Raw genomic sequence first — 20974 nt, 5'->3', positions numbered from 1 at the left:
GTTCTGGGCAGAAATATAAAGTGCACGAGATTCTGCTGATGGAAGGCTTATATATATATATATATATATATATATATATATATATATATATATATATATATATATATATATATATATATATATATATATATATATATATATATATATATATATATATATATATATATATATATATATATATATATGAATGATTCAATCTTTTATGAAAACACACAAGACAAATTTCATGTAAGTTACGTGACCAATAAATAAATATGATTATTATTATTATTTATTAAAAGTTTGTTTTATTATTATTAAAAGTTTGTTATTATTATTAAAAGTTTGAGTCTTGGTCATCCTCTTTTAGAGATTTTGCTGAAACTTTTAATAATAATAATAATAATAATATTTATTTATTGGTCACGTAACATACATGAAATTTGTCTTGTGTGTTTTGATAAAAGATTGAATCTTTCATACAAGGTCTAAAACTAACAGGTCTTATTAATCTAAAATATTCATACTCACCCGATTAAAACATAAAAAGATAACTGGTACATAAAAAGATAACTGGTAACTGGTAACTATTTCCCAAGTCTTAGTATAGTTAGCTATGATATGTTGAGAGGGCCATTATTTAAAATTGTGATACTTGCCGGCACAAAGGACTTGCACAATCGGGCTGTTTTACATTTTGATGATCTCAGCCTTTTCCCTTAGGGTAACTTTTGGTAATGGCCATTCAGTGGATGTGTTACCTCATTGATAATTACTTCGCATCTTTGTAGAGAGAACTTTCTGTATATATCCATCAATGAATTGATATTTTTTACGCCTAATTTTGCACAGTTTTTGATTAATCGGGTTAGTTTATTTTTAGAATCAGAGCTACAATTACCATACCAACATGTGATGGAAAATGAAATGACTGACTGCACTACTGCTGTATAGAATAACTGCATAATTTTAGTGTTAATCTTAAGTTTCTTAAGTTTCCTCATGAAATGCATTCTAGAATTAACTTTTTTATATATTGCCTCGACATTACTATTAAAATTGAACCCATTTTGCTGTTGCCTTGGACATATCAAAAGCTTTTGATAGAGTCTGGCACAAAGCTTTGATTTCCAAACTACCCTCCTACGGTTTCTATCCTTCTCTCTGTAACTTCATCTTAAGTTTCCTTTGTGACCGTGATATTGCTACTGTGGTAGACGGTCCTTGTTCTTCTCCTCAGGGTTCTGTCCTGTCACCCACTCTCTTCTTATTATTCATTAATGATCTTCTAAACCAAACTTCTTGTCCTATCCACTCCTACGCTGATGATACCACCCTGCACTTTTCCACGTCTTTTCATAGATGTCCAACCCTTAAGGAGGTAAACATATCACGCAGGGAAGCCACAGAACGCCTGACTTCTGATCTTTCTAAAATTTCTGATTGGGACAGAGCAAACTTGGTATTGTTCAATGCCTCAAAAACTCAATTCCTCCATCTATCAACTCGACACAAACTTCCAGACAACTATCCCCTCTTCAATGACGCTCAACTGTCCCCCTCTTCTACACTGAACATCCTCGCTCTGTCCTTTACTTATAATCTGAACTGGAAACTTCACATCTCATCTCTAGCTAAAACTGCTTCTATGAAGTTAGGTGTTTTGAGATGTCTCTGCCAGTTTTTCTCACCCCCCCAGCTGCTAACTCTGTACAAGGGCCTTATATGGAGTATGCTTCACATGTCTGGGGGGATTCCACTCATACTGCTCTTCTAGACAGGGTGGAATCAAAAGCTTTTCGTCTCATCAACTCCTCTCCTCTAACTGACTGTCTTCAGCCTCTGTCACCGCTGCAATGTTGCATATCTAGCTGTCTTCTACCGCTATTTTCATGCTAACTGCTCTTCTGATCTTGCTAACTGCATGCCTCCCCTCCTTCCGCAGCCTCGCTGCACAAGACTTTCTTCTTTCTCTCACTCCTATTCTGTCCACCTCTCTAATGCAAGAGTTAACCAGTATTCTCAGTTATTCATCCCTTTCTCTGGTAAACTCTGGAACTCCCTGCCTGCTTCTGTATTTCTACCTTCCTACAACTTGAATTCTTTCAAGAGGGAGGTTTCAAAACACTTATCCACCAATTTTTGACCACTGCTTTGACCCTTTTATGGGACTGGCATTTCAGTAGGCTTTTTTTTTTCTTAGATTTTTGTTGCCCTTGGCCAGTGTCACTCCTACATAAAAAAAAAAAATTATATATATATATATATATATATATATATATATATATATATATATATATATATATATATATATATATATATATATAAGGAAGGGCAGGGTGGGTGGAGGAAATATGACCAACTCTTCTAATTTTCCCTGTTATTTGCAGATACCTTGGAAGGAAGGTGATGGTGAGGAACAGTGAAGAAAGATGACGGAGCAGAAACAGGCCCACACCATCCTGGAATGTGCTGCAAATAATCTTGGTTACCGGCAAAGTAAAGAGATAAAGAGATAGATAGATACAGAGATAGATAATTATTAGTAAGAGTGAGATTAAGATAGATAGATAATTATTATTAAGAGTGTTAGTTAGATAGATATATACAGAGATAGATAATTATTAGTAAGAGTGAGATTAAGATAGATAATTATTATTAAGAGTGCTAGATTATTATATTCTTATTATATTATTATTTTATTTGTGTGTGGTGTGTGTGTGTGTGTTCTCTTTTCAGAAGTGTGTTTGGAATGCAAGAAATATACAAGACCACAGAAGATTCTATAGTGGTGGTGGTGGTAGTAGTAGTAGTAATAGTAGTAGTAGTAGTAGTACTTTATCAATATACAGGGCATTATAGAAACAATGAATGTAGTTAGGGTGGTGGTGGTGGTGGTGGTGGTGGTGGTAATAATTTTCTACTACTGGCTCTAACAAATATACTAACATAATAACAAATATACTAACATAAATATTTATTATTTTTCTTTTACAGCTTATTTGATTTATTTAATTATTTTATTGGTGGGAGGGAAAATAATTTTTTTTGCAAATTTATTGATAAATTACATGTTTTATTTATATATTAAGTTTATTGATGTTATATTTCGCGGTTTTGTTAATTTTTTTTTTTTTTTTTTTTTTTGGGTGGCTTAATACTGCTTTGTTTTGCTTGGTAAGGGTTCTCACAGGTGTCCGCAAGAGAGAAGAGGAACATTTCACCCTCAGTCAAGAATGAAGACTTCTACATATATTTTTTTTTGGTGTTTGGCTTAATACTGCTTTGTTTTGTTTGGTAATGGTTCCCACAGGTGTCCACAAGAGAGAAGAGGAACATTTCACCCTCAGCCAAGAGTGAAGACTTCTGCTTCAGTCATCTAGGTCTCTTTAATGTAAATGTATCTATGAAGAAACAGCAGACAATGAAATAAATGTTTGTTTGTGTTTTAACTGTTGTTGTTGTAATGCTTCCTCTGACGCGGGAGGTTCGCCCTCTGGCAGTTATTGTTGCCAGGGTTTTTTTTTTGGTGTGAATTGTTGCCTTGATGGTCATTTTGTTTGCATGGTGGTGTTGTCGGTGAGGCCATCTGGTCAGGATAGGCAAGGTTGTCTTCTGTTACTCAGACTGATGGCAGCCTTTTCTTTATAGGCAATGGACGCATAGCCATGTTTTCTCAACGGGTCCTTTTCTTCCAGGCTGCCATGGGAGGACGGCTGTGGTCTGCTGTCTGTTTCCACTTGCTGCGGCAACGCGGGAGCCACAGGTATAAGGTACACCGGTCGAGTTGACCACTCGACCGGTCAGGTTTAGGTTAGGTGTGATATATATATTTTTTTTTATATATATATATATATATGTCTTAGCTACATGCTTGTTAGGATGTATAATGCACCTTCGGGTGCACTTTTTTCCCTTTTCTCTCCCAGAAAGAAGATGTTCCGGGTTCCTGGTTGCAGAAGAAGAAGATGTCGCCGCCGGTATGCCAGTCGGACTAGCCATCCGACTGGCAGGTATGATTTTTTTTTTGGTAGGATCGCGTAATGTATATGTATATATTTCCGGATATATGCATATATATAGTGATCCATATATTTTTTTTGATGCATATATTTTGATATACGTCCTTAAGACGTATATCTGATGTGTGTATCAATTATTTATTTATGTCTTAGCTACCTTAACCCGTTAGGCTTGTGGCGCCGCTGTGCGCACCTTTCTTCTCTCTCTCAGCTAGTGTGTGGCAGGCGCGAGGGGAGATGGAGAGGGAAGGCGCGATGGCAGCGAAGGCGCGATTGCAGTAGTAGCAGCAACAGGTAAGCCGGTCGGCCTGGTCAGCCGATCGGCTTGGTTTAGGATAGGATTATTGATATATATATATTTATTTCATTTCATGTATGTCTTAGCTACATTTATGTCAGGATGTATAATGCACCTAGAGTGCGCCCTTTTTTCTCCTTTTCTCTCCCAGAAAGAAGATGTTCCAGCGGCAGCGGGCCGGTCGGGTTGGCAACCCTGCCGGCGGGGGGTTAGATAATTATTAATAAATGTATGTGTATGTATATATATGTATTATTTATAATACTTATATATGTATACATTTTTGCTTTAGTGGGATTATATAACTTGTTTATATATATATATCATGTTTATATATATATAGACTTTGCATTAGATGATTAAATAATTTATGTGTATATTATATACCTATATATATGTATATTTTTTCAATATACATAATATATGTTAAATATACATTGTCTAGGATTGATATATTTAGCTTTTATAAATATATCAGAGTATATATATACCTACATATATGTATATTTTTTTAATATATGTAATATATATGTTATATATACATTTTCTAGGATTGATTGATTGATATATTTAGGTTTTATAAATATATCAGTATATATATACCTATATATATGTATATTTTTTTAATATATGTAATATATATGTTATATATACAGTCTAGGATTGATATTATATATTTAGCTTTTGCAGCTGTTGTGATGTGCAGGTGTATGCCTGGAGTGTACATCTGCATGTTGTGACAGTTTTTAACTCAGGATTTAGCTATGTATTGTCAGCTCTTGCAGCTTTCTAGGATGCACAGGTGTATGCCATGTGTGTACATCTGTAAGTCCTAGCGATCTGTATTCTGACTTAGGATTTTTATATATTTAGCTATTTTACCTGCTAGGCCATGCATGTCTAATGCACCTTGTGTGCCCAGTTCCTTCCCCTTTCTTTAGTTCTGGCGGGGGACCTGGGTGGACAGCGGCAGGCCCGGTCGTTCCCTCGTGGGGCCGTGGTGGGAGTGACCGTCAGGAAGCTTCCATTACGGTAATTATTTTCTCTTTTTGTACTAAATTTAGTTATATTTACGTTAACTTGATATTCATGTTTATTCATTCGTTGCTGTGGTCAGTGTTTGTGGCGTGTGGTTTTGTCTGTTTTTACCAGTATTTCACACTTTTTTCTCCGCATCAATACCCATTCTAGTTTTATTATCTGGGGTCTTTCAAAGTTTTTATTTTTTATTTGTATGTATTTGTTTGGTTTTATGAATGTTTGTTTATTTTTTGGTATCAGCTGTGTATTTTTAGTATTACAAATGTACTTTTGGTGTCATTATTGTACTTTTGGTGTCCTATGTTTTTTTTTTTTTTGGTGGCTTGCTTTTACAAGTATATGTATTTTCTCATTTTTTAAATATTTCTTTTGGTTTTGTGAATATTTTCTTGGTTCTGTGAATATTTTTGTTGTTTTATAATTTTACAAGTATTTTAGGGATTTACGAATATTTTGGTTTTATTTATTTATTTTTTTTGGTTTTATGAATTTTTTTAGTTTTACGATTTTTATTATTATTATTATTATTATTATTATTATTATTACTATTATTATTATTATTATTATTATTACGATTATTTTAATTTTACAATTTTACAATTTTTTTGGATTCACGTATATTTTTTTATCTTTACGGATATTTTTTTGGGTTTATGAATATTTTTTTTGGTTACGATTATTTGTTTTAGTTTTATGATTTTACAATTTTTTTGGATTCACGAATATTTTTTCTTATCTTTACGGATATTTTTTTGGTTTTATGAATATTTTTTTGGGTTTTATGGTTATTTATTTTAGTTTTACGATTTTACGATTTTTTTTACTTCCACGGATTTTATTTGGGGTTTTACGTATATTTTTTATTTTACGTATTTTTTGGTTTACGTATTTTTTTTTGGTTTTACGTATTTTGCTTTTACAGATTTTTTTCTTTTACGGATTTTTTTGGTTTAGGATTTACGGATATTTTTTTTTGGTTTGCGGATGTGCGTATTTTTTTCCATTTGCGTATATACAATTTCTTGGGTTTACGTACATATAATGTTTTGGGTTTACGTAATTGTTTTTGCGTTTTGGTTTTTTGTTTGAAATGGTTCTTTTAAGGAATTGACTTATTAAATTTTTTGGTTGCTTTTTATTTATTCTTGTGTTTTTCCCTTGTTTTTTATTTAGTCTTCACTCTTATATGTTTTGGTTTATTTTTCACTATTTTTTGGTTTAATTATTACTGAAGAGGGTATGAATTTTGGATATATTGGTTCCCCTTTTTGTGGTTTTATGTATGTGTATTTTATTTTACGTATTTTTTTGGTTTACGTATTTTTTTTTTTTTGGTTTTACGTATTTTGCTTTTACGGATTTTTTTTCTTTTACGGATTTTTTTGGTTTAGGATTTACGGATATTTTTTTTTGGTTTGCGGATGTGCGTATTTTTTTCCATTTGCGTATATACAATTTCTTGGGTTTACGTACATATAATGTTTTGGGTTTACGTAATTGTTTTTGCGTTTTGGTTTACATATATTTGAGTTTTTTGTTTGAAATGGTTCTTTTAAGGAATTGACTTTTATTAATTTTTTTGGTTGCTTTTTATTTATTCTTGTGTGTTTTTCTCTTGTTTTTTTTATTTAGTCTTCACTCATATGTTTTGGTTTATTTTTCACTATTTTTTGGTTTAATTATTACTGAAGAGGGTATGAATTTTGGATATATTGGTTCCCTTACGCACTGGTTTAGTACATTTCTGCACAACCTCTCAACCTGGCGACAATGAGTGAGGTGGCGCCTCATGACACCCTCGCCTGTGAGCGAATAATACCTTGCTTGAAAAAAAGGGGGGACCAGGAGCCACAGAGAGAGAGAGAGAGAGAGAGAGAGAGAGACTATGGGTGAAGGACTGTGTAATATATATTTTATTTATTTATTTTTCACTTTAGGTTAGTGAGTGTGTCTGTTCATCCAATCTGTGCAACTTGACCATCCATCCAGTCAGTCTGTCAGTCACACATCCAGTCTGCTCACTGTCACCCATCCCATCACCCACTCACCCAGTCACTCACACATCCCATCACCCACACACCCATCTCATCACAGGGTAGGGAAATTCATAGGTAAATGGCACAGACCGTTAAGAATCTAATTTAAATCACAGAAAGATACTCTGGCAGTTGTCTGGAGGCTGGCTAAGGATGAGCTAACAGATATTAACTCACTGAAGAGGAGAGGGAAGAGTTAACTAACTGAGGATGTAGAGGCAATAGATGAGGGTAAGAACAATAGCAGGAGATATTGTAGTGGAGAGTTTTGGACAAGAAAGTGAGGAAGTGGTACCTGAACATGAGGGAGGGCTGGAAAACAGTGAAGGAGAAAGAAGCCCTATGGAGTGTGATGCAGAATAATATTAATAGCCTCATCTTGGGATTAAGCCAAATGTTTATCCTGATGAGTCTGGATATAATTCACCTTACAGAAATAAAATTGTGATGAGTTACAAGTAGAGAACATTGAACAAAATAGATACAACTTATGAAAAAGATCAAACAAGAAAGGAGTGATGTTTTTAGTTAAGGAAAGCTTCAAAGTGGCTGGATACAATGTGATGATGGACTAGCAGATGCATTAATAATTAGAGTCCAAAATATACCAGGCAAAAAGACGATTCAAAGTAACTGACATACCAAGCAATTAATTAGGGAAATCAGTCTTTGTTGACACTTCCAAAGCCTTTCAGTTTGTCGACCTCAGTATACTGTTAGGAAAAAGAGCGATATTAAGACATGAGGTATAAGCACTCCTGATTCAAAGGCTATTTGACTGATAGTGTGTGTGTGTGTCCTAAATTTTTCTTATCGTATGACATAATTATAGTTTTAGATCCTCATCAGTCACTGCTACATCTTGCAACCAGTATTTGGAGAACACAGTGAGAATAATTGAGGGTGGTTGCATCACCCTCAATCACGATCTACAAAACTCAAACGATGACCAAGTAAGTGCTCAAGTAATGTTCAGTGTGTATGTGTGTGTGCAGGAGTGGTCTTGCGATCATGTGCATTGTGTGTTTTTCATTATTATTATTACTATTATTATTATTACTATTATTGTTATTATTATTATTATTATTATTACTATTATTGTTATTATTATTATTATTATTAGTAGTAGTAGTAGTAATAGTAATATTGTATCACGGTATTTTATAATAGAGCCTCAACTTATACTAGTCTTGCCTGAAAATCTCTCGTTTTCTATCATTCTCCCATCCTGCAGGCCTGAGCCCAGACAGAGACCCAGAGAAATGTAAACAAACGCAGAGTCAGACTTGATATACGGGTGAATTTGTTGCTTTTCAGAGGGGCAATGGATCTGTACATGAGTGAGGTGGCGAGGGGCGTGGCCAGGGGGCGGCTAGCAGCGTGTGCCACCAGGGAAATGTGTATGAACATAAAAAAAGGCGCCTGTCAAGAAAGGTGAGGCCGGCTGCAGCTTTTTATTTTTATTTATTTGTTTCCATCAGGTTAGGTTTATATTAATTCAGTTAGGTTAGGTTAAGTTAGGTTAAGTCTCTCTCTCTCTCTCTCTCTCTCTCTCTCTCTCTCTCTCTCTCTCTCTCTCTCTCTCTCTCTCTCTCTCTCTCTCTCTCTCTCTCTCTCTCTCTCTCTCTCTCTCTCTCTCTCTCTCTCTCTTGCTTGCTTACTTTCATGTCTACACAGGTTCGTTTGGTGCAAGGAGTTGGCACAGGAGGCGTCTGAGGCTGTGCAGAGCGGCCGTCTGAACCTGGTGCCACAGCTGCACAGGAGGGCATGGCATAGCTGGCTGGACAACATCACAGACTGGTGTGTCTCCCAGCAACTCTGGTGGGGCCACAGAATGCCAGTGTACCACATCACTGCAGCAGACGGCCGGGAGGTGTGGGTGGCAGCTGCTCGGAGGAAGATGCAAGGCGGAAGGCTGTGCAGAAGGAAGGTACGTGTGTTTACCTAGTGTTAGTTTGGATGGTCTGATATATGGCAGAAATGTTTACTTTTTATTGTTTTTTCCTTCAGTTGATATGCATTCTTTGTGGTCCTGTTCTCTGTTATTGATCTTGTTTTTGTTCCTTTGTCTTATGTGTTATCAGAAACTCAGGTAACTAATTGTAGGTGTGTAATTAGTCCATATTTTCATTGATATATAACTAAAATATCTGTTAATACTGTAAACTCTAGCATTACTAATTGTTTGATAAAAAGATGGAGATTTCAGAAGGCTAGTAATGTTTATAGATGCTGATAGATTGAAAGAACTGACTACCTGTGTGTTACCTCTCCTTCCTCTTACGTAGTTTGATATTAATTGTTACCAGTATTGCCTGTGTTATATCACCTATGTTATATCACCCTCCCTCCCCAGACTGTGCTGCTGCATGGCCTCCTGTGTGATGGTGGCGGCCACAAGACATCCAAGTCCTGGGGCAATGTGATAAACCCCCTGGATGTGATCAGTGGGGCGTCCCTGGAGGTGCGTGACTTGCTGGTGCTGGAGTGTGTTCTGTACTGATGTTCATTGGGTGTGGTGAGCAGTATCTGGACAGCAGTTGATACATGAATATTTGTGAAAGCTTCTTAGCAAGTGTATTTTTTTGAACGGAGCACTGTAGAGAGAGAGAGAGAGAGAGAGAGAGAGAGAGAGATTTTTAGATGCGATGGCAAAAATTGTGTTTATAATTCTGTTTTCTCTCTTTTCTCCCTTTCTTTGTCTTTTCATCTCTTCTCTTTTCTTCCTTTTCCTCTTCTCTGCTTCCATTTTCCTGCTCATCTGTTTTCTCTTCTGTTTTTCACCACATTTCATCCCTTCCCTCGTAGCCTCTTGTCCTCTCACCACCCCCTCATGCCCTCAGGTACTGTGTGAGAGGATGGAGGGGAGCCTGAATACAGAAGAGGTACTCACTGGTATCAGGAGGAACTTCCCCACAGGCATCCCAGAGTGTGGAGCTGATGCCCTTTGGTTCACCCTGTGCTCCACCAACTTCAATAGTCAGTGTGGCATAGATAGATGAATGTGTATAACTTTGTGGTGCATTGAGTCTTGTGTGGGGTAACTGGGTTGGTGTATGGATCAATGAATGGAGTAGAGATAAGATTTTGGTGAGTGCTCTTGTAAGATTAGGGTAGGAGTGCTTCTCGTCTCCGTCAAGGGCTAAGGTGTTGAGTGTTGATTGAGTGAGGGTGAAAATTGTGTGTTTTGGTATATGTAGGAGATAAGATTTTAATGAGTGCTCTTGTAAAGTTAGGGTAGGAGTGCTTCTCATCTCAATCAAGGGCTAAGGTGTTGTGTGTTGAGTGAGTGAGGGTGAAAATTGTGTTTTTGTTTTGGTATATGTAGGAGATAAGATTTTAGTGAGTGCTCTTGTAAGGTTAGGATAGGAGTGCTTCTCATCTCCATCAAGGGCTAAGGTGTTGAGTGTTGAGTGAGTGTTTAAATATATTTGTAGGAGATAATATTTTAGTGGTTCTCTTTCCCAACAAGGATTAACGCATTGAAAGATTGTTGTGGGTGAGAGTAACGGTGAAATTTGTGTGCTTTATCTTCGTATATGTAAGAGATAAGCTATAATAAGTGTATTTGTAAGGTTAAGGCAGTAGTGCTTCTCTTCCCCAACAAAGGTTAAGGTGTTGAAAGAGTGTTGTGAGTGAGTGTGAGGTGGGTGTGAAAGCTGTGTGCCTTGCCTTGCTATGCGTTTGTACATCTCTCATAACACTTCCCTGCCAGACCACGTGTGTGTGTGTGTGTGTGTGTGTGTGTGTGTGTTATATATAAAATATAAATAAATAACTACATTTCTACTCTACTGATGGGAGAAACACGCTTTAAAAAGGCTCTATTTGAAGTAGCACAGGTTTTTAAGGATGTTTTTCATGGTTTTAGTGACAAATTAACAACATTCCTACATTACTAACAGGAGAAACACTCACAAAAACCTCTGCTAATCATCTTTGTGGCCTTTGGAATCAATTGTGAAAGAGAGAGAGAGAGAGAGAGAGAGAGAGAGAGAGAGAGAGAGAGAGAGAGAGAGAGAGAGAGTGTCAGCTAAACCAATTCAACTTGATATGAGAGAAAATCTAATTATCTTCCATTAACAAAGAACTATCTCCCCAAACATTGAGTGCTGGAGGGTGCGTTCTGCATTGGCAGCTGGCATGAGCGGGTGACAGGAGGCGTGTGAGGCGCATGACAGCTTTAGTGACAAGTTCATGCTGGCAGTGGTGCAATATTATGCCCTCAACACTCTTTCACTTTAAGGGCTTGGAAACCACAGTGCCTTCAGATTTGTGGAGAAGTGTGTGTGTGTGTGTGTGTGTGTGTGTGTGTGTGTGTGTTTGATAGTTATATTAGTGGTTTAAATCATGCTGTGCTAATATCTATCCCTCTATGAATGTGTGTGTGTGTGTGTGTGTGTGTTGACCTATTTGCATGAAACAGGGGAAGAGGGAAGAGGAGGAGAGAAGAGGGGTGCTTGGGAGATGAAAATGTATGTATGTATGTATGTATGTATGTATTAATATTTTCCCTATCATATACAAAAACACCCTTGAAATCCTATATAGAACTTGCCATAGAACACACTCACTCTCTCCCATGTGCCCACTCCCTCTCACCCACCCTCTTGTCTCCCACACAGCTGCACACCCCGTCCTGCAGCCTCAAGGCACTCACCTCTCCTTTTCCAGTCATGGGTGCCTTGCCTCCTCCTTGCAACACCACCACCACCACCACCACCACTGCTGCCATTACCTACGAGGGGGAGAGACTGTGATGTGGCTGCAGGTGGCTAGGTGAGGCATTGTTCTGGTGTTGTTGGTGTGAGGTGTTGCATTACCTTGAAATTCACAGGCCTTCCACAGCCTTCCCACTGGTCTCCTTGTCCTGTCCTCCTCCACACACCATCCACAGGCCTAACCTAACCAACGTAACCTAACCTAGCCTAACCTAACCTAACTTATCCTAACCTAACCTAACCTAACTTAACCTAACCTAACCTAACCTAACCTAACCTTACACCCACAGGTTCGGAGGCCTCCAGAGAGCTGCCCAGAGTGAAGCTTGTGGTATAGAGGGACAGCTGCTGATCATCAAGCTTACATAGTGACTGGAGGAAAGTGGGAGGAGCCTGGAGGGAGTGATGGAGGTACAGTATTTGGAGAAAATCCCTTCACCATGACAACTGGGTGTCTGCTGTACAGGCCACTGACCAATGGTGAGAGAGGGAGAGGGAGACTGGCTAATGGTGGATGAGAGAGAGAGAGAGAGAGAGAGAGAGAGAGAGAGAGAGAGAGAGAGAGAGAGAGAGTCATGATAAAGGATATTGAGCACAGACTTCACCACTTGGTCGATTCTGGGGGCTGCGTTCTTCTGCTAGGGAAGTAGTGACTGGTTGGTGGCCGTGGCTGTTCACGCACTCGCTCTTGCTGTGGCTGGCATGCTGTTCTGTCCTCTCTTCTTCCAGGAATTGCTGTCTGAGGTTGTGTGTGTGTGTGTGTGTGTAGAAGCCATCATCATCAACCACAGCAGGTGATAATGATGGTTCCTGCTTTCATCGTCATTGGGGCTAGCCAGACCAACCTGGGGCTGTACTCTGGGGTGACGCTGTATGCCTCAGGTGGGTCTGGAGACCCCAGACATGTGAAGCATTCTCCATACATGGACGGATAAGGCCCTTGTACAGAGTTAGCAGCTGGGGGGGGTGAGAAAAACTGGCGGAGACGTCTCAGAACACCTAACTTCATAGAAGCTGTTTTAGCTAGAGATGAGATGTGAAGTTTCCAGTTCAGATTATAAGTAAAGGACAGACCGAGGATGTTCAGTGTAGAAGAGGGGGACAGTTGAGTGTCATTGAAGAAGAGGGGATAGTTGTCTGGAAGATTGTGTCGAGTTGATAGATGGAGGAATTGAGTTTTTGAGGCATTGAACAATACCAAGTTTGCTCTGCCCCAATCAGAAATTTTAGAAAGATCAGAAGTCAGGCGTTCTGTGGCTTTCCTGCGTGATATGTTTACCTCCTGAAGGGTTGGACGTCTATGAAAAGACGTGGAAAAGTGCAGGGTGGTATCATCAGCGTAGGAGTGGATAGGACAAGAAGTTTGGTTTAGAAAGTCTTTAATGAATAATAAGAGAGTTGGTGACAGGACAGAACCCTGAGGAACACCACTGTTAATAGATTTAGGAGAAGAACAGTGACCGTCTACCACAGCAGCAATAGAACGGTCAGAAAGGAAACTTGAGATGAAGTTGCAGAGAGAAGGATAGAAACAGTAGGAAGGTAGTTTGGAAATCAAAGCTTTGTGCCAGACTCTATCAAAAGCTTTTGATATGTCCAAGGCAACAGCAAAAGTTTCAGCAAAATCTCTAAAAGAGGATTACCAAGACTCAATAAGGAAAGCCAGAAGATCACCAGTAGAGCGGCCTTGATGGAACCCATACTGGTGATCAGATAGAAGGTTGTGAAGTGATAGATGTTTAAGAATCTTCCTGTTGAGGATAGACTCAAAAACTTTAGATACGCAGGAAATTAAAGCAATAGGACGGTAGTTTGAGGGATTAGAGCGGTCACCCTTTTTAGGAACAGGTTGAATGTAGGCAAACTTCCAACAAGAAGGAAAGGTAGATGTTGACAGACAGAGCTGAAAGAGTTTGACTAGGCAAGGTGCAAGCACGGAGGCACAGTTTCAGAGAAGAATAGGAGGGACCCCATCAGGTCCATAAGCCTTCCGAGGGTTTAGGCCAGCGAGGGCATGGAAAACATTATTGTGAAGAATTTTAATACGTGGCAAGAAATAGTCAGAGGGTGGAGGAGAGGGAGGAACAAGCCCAGAATCGTCCAAGGTAAAGTTTTTAGCAAAGGTTTGAGCAAAGAGTTCAGCTTTAGAAATTGTAGATTAAACGAGTACTTACCAAGTATGAAGTTTGATCGTAATTTCACGAACATTTAACTGAGTCACTGAGGTAGGAAACGAGACGCTCACGCCACCAGCTCCACATCAGTCCTTTAGAGAGTAGGTTTGAGGAAGCAAACAAACACCTCATTGAGCAGATTCCAAGTATGTTCCATGAGTGTCTGGGTTGGGTAGGGAGGGCGTTTCCTACCTCAGTGACTCAGTTAAATGTTCGTGAAATTACGATCAAACTTCATACTTGGTAAGTACTCGTTTAATCTACAATTTCACTTCACAACCATTTAACTGACGTCACAAGGTAGACAACGAGAGCTTTAGAGAGGTTCCTCAAACCTACTTTTTGTTTTCCAGTTTAGGCGTATTAGACTTCTATAATAGGGATATTAGAGACCAATGATATAACCCAATTTATTAACAATGTGTGATGCGCCTCCCTGGCGTGTACAAAAGTTGAAAACAACCAAATAAAAATTATACCTATTATAACGGTATAATAACAAGTATTATCCTAATGTGTACTCAATGTTAACAACAGTAGCAAACGTAAAATTGCATACAAAAATAAACATTTTCACAAGGCAGGGTCATACATAACTTATGACAAAACTGCCCTGGCAAACTGACCACCTTTGTTGATAGGTTTTTGATAATGCTTAGTGAAAGTTGACTCCTTGGCCCATCCAATGGTTGATATAATAGTGGACAGCGGCAGTTTCAGGGCTGCCTTACTGGATGAGGCCGACCTAGTAGAATGAGGGGAAAAAATAGTCAGGTCAATCCCAGCAGCTTGCATAATATTTTTCGTCCACTGACGTAACGTATCCCTCGCAGCTAATTTTATTGGAGGTTTTGTTGTTATAAAAAATCCCGTGATTTCCCCGCGTATGGATTTTGTTCTACTAAGGTAATTCACTATTGTGGCAACAACACATAACATTTCATCATGGGGATAGGCATTAAAACTCAACTCGGACAAATGGTCACCTGGCCTCGAAGTTTTAAGTGGATCCCCTATCCTAAAAACAACTCTGGACTCTGAGACAGTCATGTTTCTAGTGTCAAGTAAGTGTAACGTTTGTCCTCGTTGACCAGTCAATAATAGCATAAGAATTGCCAGTTTTCTGGAAAGTTGAATGAGTGATAAATCCTTATTTTGCCCTAAACTTGTCAAGTGATCCAAGACTAATTTAGGGTCCCAGGTAATACGGCATCGGGGAAAAGCTGGTCTTTCCCTAAAAACTGCCTTCATAAATCTGGTCACTAAGGGATGCTGTCCTGCCGGCCGGTCATTAATACTGGCTACGGTAGAGATGGCTGATCTTATGGTGTTCATTGAGCTGTAGCTTCGCCCTTTTGCACTCCTAAATTCTGACAACAAATATTGGAGAAATATATTCAAAGGTGGATGAAATGGATCAATTTCCCCGCAGATGCAAAAAGACATCCAGCGTCTGAGAGGTGGCCCATATTGTGATTTTGTGCTATCTCTCCATGACGTAAGGAGAAATTGGGCAACCTCTGCCGAAAAGCCTTGATTTTCGTACGATTCCCTGATAAAATCGCTGCCGTTAACACCAACCTCTGAGCCTGTGGATGGCGTTGAGTAGGATGTTGTGGAAGAACTAGGGAATTTTTGGGGAGAAGAACGGGAACTGCTGCCATTAGCTGGAGAGCTTTGGGCAACCAAAACTGGGTCGGCCACAGTGGGAATATCATCAGTATTGGTGCCTCGTCTTCTTGGAGTTTCTTCAAGACTCTTGAGATGATCCTGAAAGGCGGGAAAGCGTAAAAATTTCCATTTGACCAGGGCAGTGTGAAGGCATTAATGTGTGTGGCAGATGGATCTGGTTTCCAGGAGACGTAGGCAGGCACTTGTGCATTAATTCGTGTAGCAAAGAGATCCACATCCGGTGTATAAAAAAGTTGGCAAAGTCTATTGAAAACACGAGGGTGTAACATCCATTCACCATCCAAATTCGTAACTCTGGACTCTCTGTCTGATTCAACATTACGTAACCCTTTTACATACTGTGCCGATAGGGTAATCCCCCTTGAGTCAGCCCATGCAAAAATTTGTTCAATTAATGAATTAAGGTAAGGTTTACTACTACCACAACGTTCAATACAGGCAACTGTAGTGGAATTATCCGAGCGAAGGCGGATATGTGTTCCCCTGATATCTTTACAAAGGGACTTTAAACCCAAGAGAATGGCTTTTAATTCTAAGCAGTTGATATGATCCAACTCCCTATACGCCCAGTGACCACCTGTCTTAACGTCTCCCATGACTGCACCCCAACCTGTCAGGGAAGCATCCGAGAACATAACCAGTTGGGGGGAAGAGGATCGTAATGATATAACCTGATAATCTACACTTTCAATCCACCATTGGATTAATTCCCGGGCATGATCATCCAGAATAATTTTTGAATTATAATTTCCATGGTATCTGGCAAGTTCTCTGTTACGAAAAATTTCGAGATATTTGTATCTAAGTGGGGCCAATTCTATAGCAGGATCCGAGGCCACGGCCAAACCAATGAAAGAGGACAAGTCAAGCAAGGTAACTTCCCCCTTCAATAGAAGCCGACCTTGCGTCTTTATGCGATCTTTCTTAACAGGAGGCAAAGCGGCCGTCATAGCAACAGAGTTCAGCACAACCCCAAGAAAAGTAATTTCCTGTGTGGGTTCCAGAACTGATTTCTTTACATTTATCGTGAGCCCCAAAGAGTCAAAAAACTGCATGGCATAGTGTGCATCCCTTGTTAATTCCTCTTCCGACTCTGCAATGAAAATACAGTCATCCAGATAGCATACAACCAATATTCCACGTTTTCTAAGATGCGATAGGGCAGGCTTCAGTAATTTCGTAAAAATACGAGGGGCTGACGTCAAACCTTGTGGTAGACAAGTGAAACGAAAGAACTGATCTTTCCACAAACTGTAACCATTTTCTATCCTCTGGCTTAACAAAAACTGAAAAATAAACATCTTTAAGATCCATGGTAATGAAAAAACAGTGTGGATGAATTAACTGTATCACATCCTTTAGAGTATCTAATTTAAAATGGATATGAGTAATATGATTATTAAGTTCCTTGAGGTTGAGAATGACTCTAGTAGTACCGTCAATTTTAGTAATAGGGAACACATTAGAAAAGAACCCATGCTTCTCTGGCTCACATCGTTCAATTATTTGTTGTTTAAGGAACAATGAAAGAGCAATATCCAGGGCATGGCTATCAGCTGTTGACAATTTCAAAGGGCTAGGTGGATTATTCTGGCTGGGTAGACTGGCAAAATCCAGAAATTTACCATGTACCACATTGTGAATAAAAATGTCCTTTGTGAGTGATCCCCATACTGAACTGGCATAAAAAATTTTACCTCCCTTAAAATTATCTGGAGTATTAATCATTGGGGGTAAAACAGTACTCACCCTGGGGTGGCTTATTGGTGGAGTTTTGGTAAATGCATCCCTCTCCCCTGGGGATGCTTCTGGCCTAAAAAAGGCCTTGGCTGGTTATGTAGCCGAGAATGCGAGGAAACCTGATAGGGCCGCCTAGTTTGCTTGTTTGAAGCATACCTCCTCCCAGAAGACTTGTAAGGACGGTATGTAGGCCTTCCCAGTTTCTTTGTTTTATGTATTTCCTCGCATTTCTTAGTCACATCAAACGGAAAAAGAGCATCTTGTCCAACCTCATACTCCCGCTTGCAAAGCTCGGCCAAGGCAGAGTCGTGAACATGGAGCCGTGCAACTTCTTTCCGTAGTTGATTAATGTGATTAATAACAGAGGAAAGCAGTCTAAGACTCATGTTTAGTCCATCTAAGTATGAATTTATATTTTTTCCTTTCTTTTCCCCGATATCGCTTATGCACAGTGCAATAGGAACTAAAGCTTTTGAGATCAGGCCATTAGTTTGAGTAAGCTTGGCGTCAATCAATTTTCCACCAAAACTCATCGCTTTGGAAACAGCAGCGTTGGTCACCGGAACTTTTAGGTTTGGCACATTGCTTGGGAGCTTGATTTTTTCACAAGTAGATTTTATACCTTCAGCGGAGGGTCGACGTCTCAAACTCAAGTTCAGGATGGAGGCCAAACGCTCAGAGAGGGGCTCTCCTTTCTGTTCTTCACTATGGAAAAGACCTGAGAATTCCCCTAATGCCTTAAGAAAATCAACCTCATCACAGTCTTGGGACGCAGGCATGGAGTGGAACGTGTCCAGTTCATCCAAAGGGTCAAGCAAACCCACTGAATTTACTGTGGCGTCTTCCTCAGACGAGGAAATGTCATGAAGGCCACGAATATTTTCACAGTTATCGTAAGGCTCATCTTCCCGTACTGGGTTATTGTCGAGTTTTTCAATTAAATCACTCAACAATGCAGATAGCCGGTTGATAGTTTCACCGCCAGACGAGCACTCAGTTGTTGTGTTGGCGCGACTTGGGCCGGCCACAGCTGGTGGTGAACCACACTCGGGCCGTGGTTGACTCGGGCCGTCCTTCACTCCCGTGTCCTGGGTGGCCCTCCTTTTACTGGCCGGTAAAGGCACAGAGTCTTTCTCACGTCTCTTCTTCTCAGAGGACGACGATGACGAACGCCTTGGCGTTCCGTGAGCCTCGTTCTGGTCCGACATCGGTCTGAACAAAAAGAAACAGTACCGTGTCACATAAAAGCCTTTAAAACACACAAGGCGAACAATATATGTCCATGGATCATATATGTTACTTCCACCAAGAAGGGACGGCTCATCGGAAGGTGAAGGCTTACCAGGCTACGTGGAAAAAGTCGGTGAAAGGTGAAAAACTAACTGGAGCAGGAGAGGTCTGGACTGCGTGGAGGCCAGCTGTGAACTGGTGTGGAGCTGGTGGCGTGAGCGTCTCGTTGTCTACCTTGTGACGTCAGTTAAATGGTTGTGAAGTGAAATAGATGTGATGGCAGTGGTGCCATCTGGTTGAAGTAGAGGAGGGAAAGAAGAAGAAGCAAAGTTATTGCTGTCTGAATTGTTTATGTAGATTTTAGAAGCTGTCTGAATTGTTTATGTAGATTTTAGAAGCTGTCTGAATTGTTTATGTAGATTTTAGAAGCTGTCTGAATTGTTTATGTAGGTTTTAGAAGCTGTCCGAATTGTTTATGTAGATTTTAGAAGCTGTCTGAATTGTTTATGTAGATCTTAGAAGCTGTCTGAATTGTTTATGTAGATCTAAAGCACTTGCTTTGAATTGAAGGCTTGGGCTGTGTAAGATCTTTGTAAGTCTGTATCACTGTAGATAACTCACACAGTTTTGTCTATCTAATAATATGTACATTGACTCAAACTGCATTTTCCTTCAGTGTGCAGGTTTGCAGTAAACCTCCCTGAAGGTTCCAGAGCTGGTCAGCAAGTGCCCCAGTCCAGGCTGTCACAAGGCTGTGTGATGGAGGACCTTCCACTAATACTCATTGATAACAGCTGTGCACTGCCACTCACAGGAAATGTGAGTACTCTAGGTGTGCTGTCTGCTGGCTAAGGGTGAGAAAGATTCCTGCATGTGTAATAATAATAATAAACGGTTTATTATTTAGGCAGTTGACAAACAGAAAATGTACATAGGGGATGGGGAAAACTTAACATTAATCCTAAAGGTAAGTCTAATCTAGGAGTGTGTGTGTGTGTGTGTGTGTGTGTGTGTGTAGGAGCCCATTAAATATTGCTTGTTGTCAGAAATGTAAAATGCTGTGAGGGACTTTGAAAAGGTTGCTTATATCAGTGTGAAATGAGTAGGTGTGTTCTTGGAGACAGAGGCAGCATGTGGCCAGGCCTGGAGGAGAATCTTGACTGAGGCCCTTGAGAGACTGCAAGCTGGCAGAGCTGAGGAAGATCCTTGTGGGAACACCAACAAATCTTGGAGCTTATTCTGAATGACACTGTAGTGAGGAAACTCAAAGCTTGGAAGAACAGTGTTGCTGTGTGTGGAGGCAATACATTGACTGCAGTATATCACAAGGGAGACAGTCTTTGCCCCCACAGTGTCGAGCGAAACACCTGCTACACCACTGCCTCAGGAGGACCCATTGTTCACCCACACAGTAGAAGCTGAAATAGTGGAGGTAGTATCACGTAACAATTGATCAAAGCAAAACACTAGTATTTACAGTGTTATATAAGTACTTTTGAGAGAGAGAGAGAGAGAGAGAGAGAGAGAGAGAGAGAGAGAGAGAGAGAGAGAGAGAGAGAGAGAGAGATGTGTGTAGTTTCAGTGATTCACTTACAGACAGTAGTTAGTCAGCAGGTGTTGAATATAATGCAGTGTTGCTGAGGGAGAATTAATTAATTGGCAGCAGTGTGCGTAAATATACTATGTGTTTTTTTAAGTAGGAGGGACATTGACACCTTATTTACCTCTCCTACTGAATGGCAGGCAAAGTCACACCAACAATTACCTGCTGTTTACACTTCACTGTCTTGACTTGCATTTCTCTAACAATCTGGGACTGAATTATGCACTACTGTTGCTTTGACAAAGGATTTTTAACATGTCCCTTGAAGATTAAAAGCCTCACCTGTTTCCATTGTCTGTTATTTCCAGATTGAGTTGCCTTGAAGCTGAGATGAGTTGGTCAGCTAGTGAGTGGCTGCATAACCATTAATAAGTAAGTTCTTTCTTTATAACTCTTCATACATGGATTGTCATATATGGATGGATAAATCCCTTGTAC

The 20974-nt window shown here is 39.6% G+C and overlaps 1 protein-coding gene and 2 long non-coding RNA genes across 10 annotated transcripts in view; 2 read left to right on the top strand and 1 right to left on the bottom strand.

The window, feature by feature from the left end:
• The window catches only part of LOC135106066 (uncharacterized), a 19843-nt gene extending 14431 nt beyond the window's left edge, over positions 1-5412 (top strand). For both annotated transcript variants that reach the window (XR_010271120.1, XR_010271125.1), the window contains exon 3: positions 2370-5412. This is a non-coding gene — a long non-coding RNA (uncharacterized LOC135106066). The remainder of the gene's footprint in view (positions 1-2369) is intronic.
• A 1824-nt stretch (positions 5413-7236) lies between these two features.
• The window catches only part of LOC135105894 (valine--tRNA ligase-like), a 30376-nt gene continuing 16638 nt past the window's right edge, over positions 7237-20974 (top strand). For 2 of the 7 annotated variants that reach the window (XM_064014563.1, XM_064014543.1), the window contains exons 1-9: positions 7242-8329; positions 8694-8810; positions 9054-9306; positions 9733-9840; positions 10220-10355; positions 12002-12155; positions 12388-12577; positions 19610-19752; positions 20845-20908. In XM_064014563.1, coding sequence (XP_063870633.1) covers positions 8322-8329; positions 8694-8810; positions 9054-9306; positions 9733-9840; positions 10220-10355; positions 12002-12155; positions 12388-12466 — 855 coding nt within the window. In that variant the 5' untranslated portion in view covers positions 7242-8321 and the 3' untranslated portion in view covers positions 12467-12577; positions 19610-19752; positions 20845-20908. Of the gene's footprint in view, positions 8330-8693; positions 8811-9053; positions 9307-9732; positions 9841-10219; positions 10356-12001; positions 12156-12387; positions 12578-19609; positions 19753-20057; positions 20366-20844; positions 20909-20974 lie in introns of those variants that run through there. The other 5 variants (XM_064014573.1, XM_064014580.1, XM_064014554.1 and 2 more) reach the window with 5 other exon arrangements.
• LOC135105889 (uncharacterized) lies at positions 14674-17866 on the bottom strand. Its single transcript, XR_010271040.1, has 3 exons — positions 17713-17866; positions 15853-16041; positions 14674-15016 (listed from the first exon to the last, which is right to left on the bottom strand). It is a non-coding gene; the product is annotated as an uncharacterized LOC135105889 (long non-coding RNA).

Source organism: Scylla paramamosain, chromosome 1, assembly GCF_035594125.1.
Source record: "Scylla paramamosain isolate STU-SP2022 chromosome 1, ASM3559412v1, whole genome shotgun sequence".
Classification (NCBI taxonomy): domain Eukaryota; kingdom Metazoa; phylum Arthropoda; class Malacostraca; order Decapoda; family Portunidae; genus Scylla; species Scylla paramamosain.
Note: the sequence above shows the minus strand (reverse complement) of the source record. Positions and strands in the feature narration are given on the sequence as shown.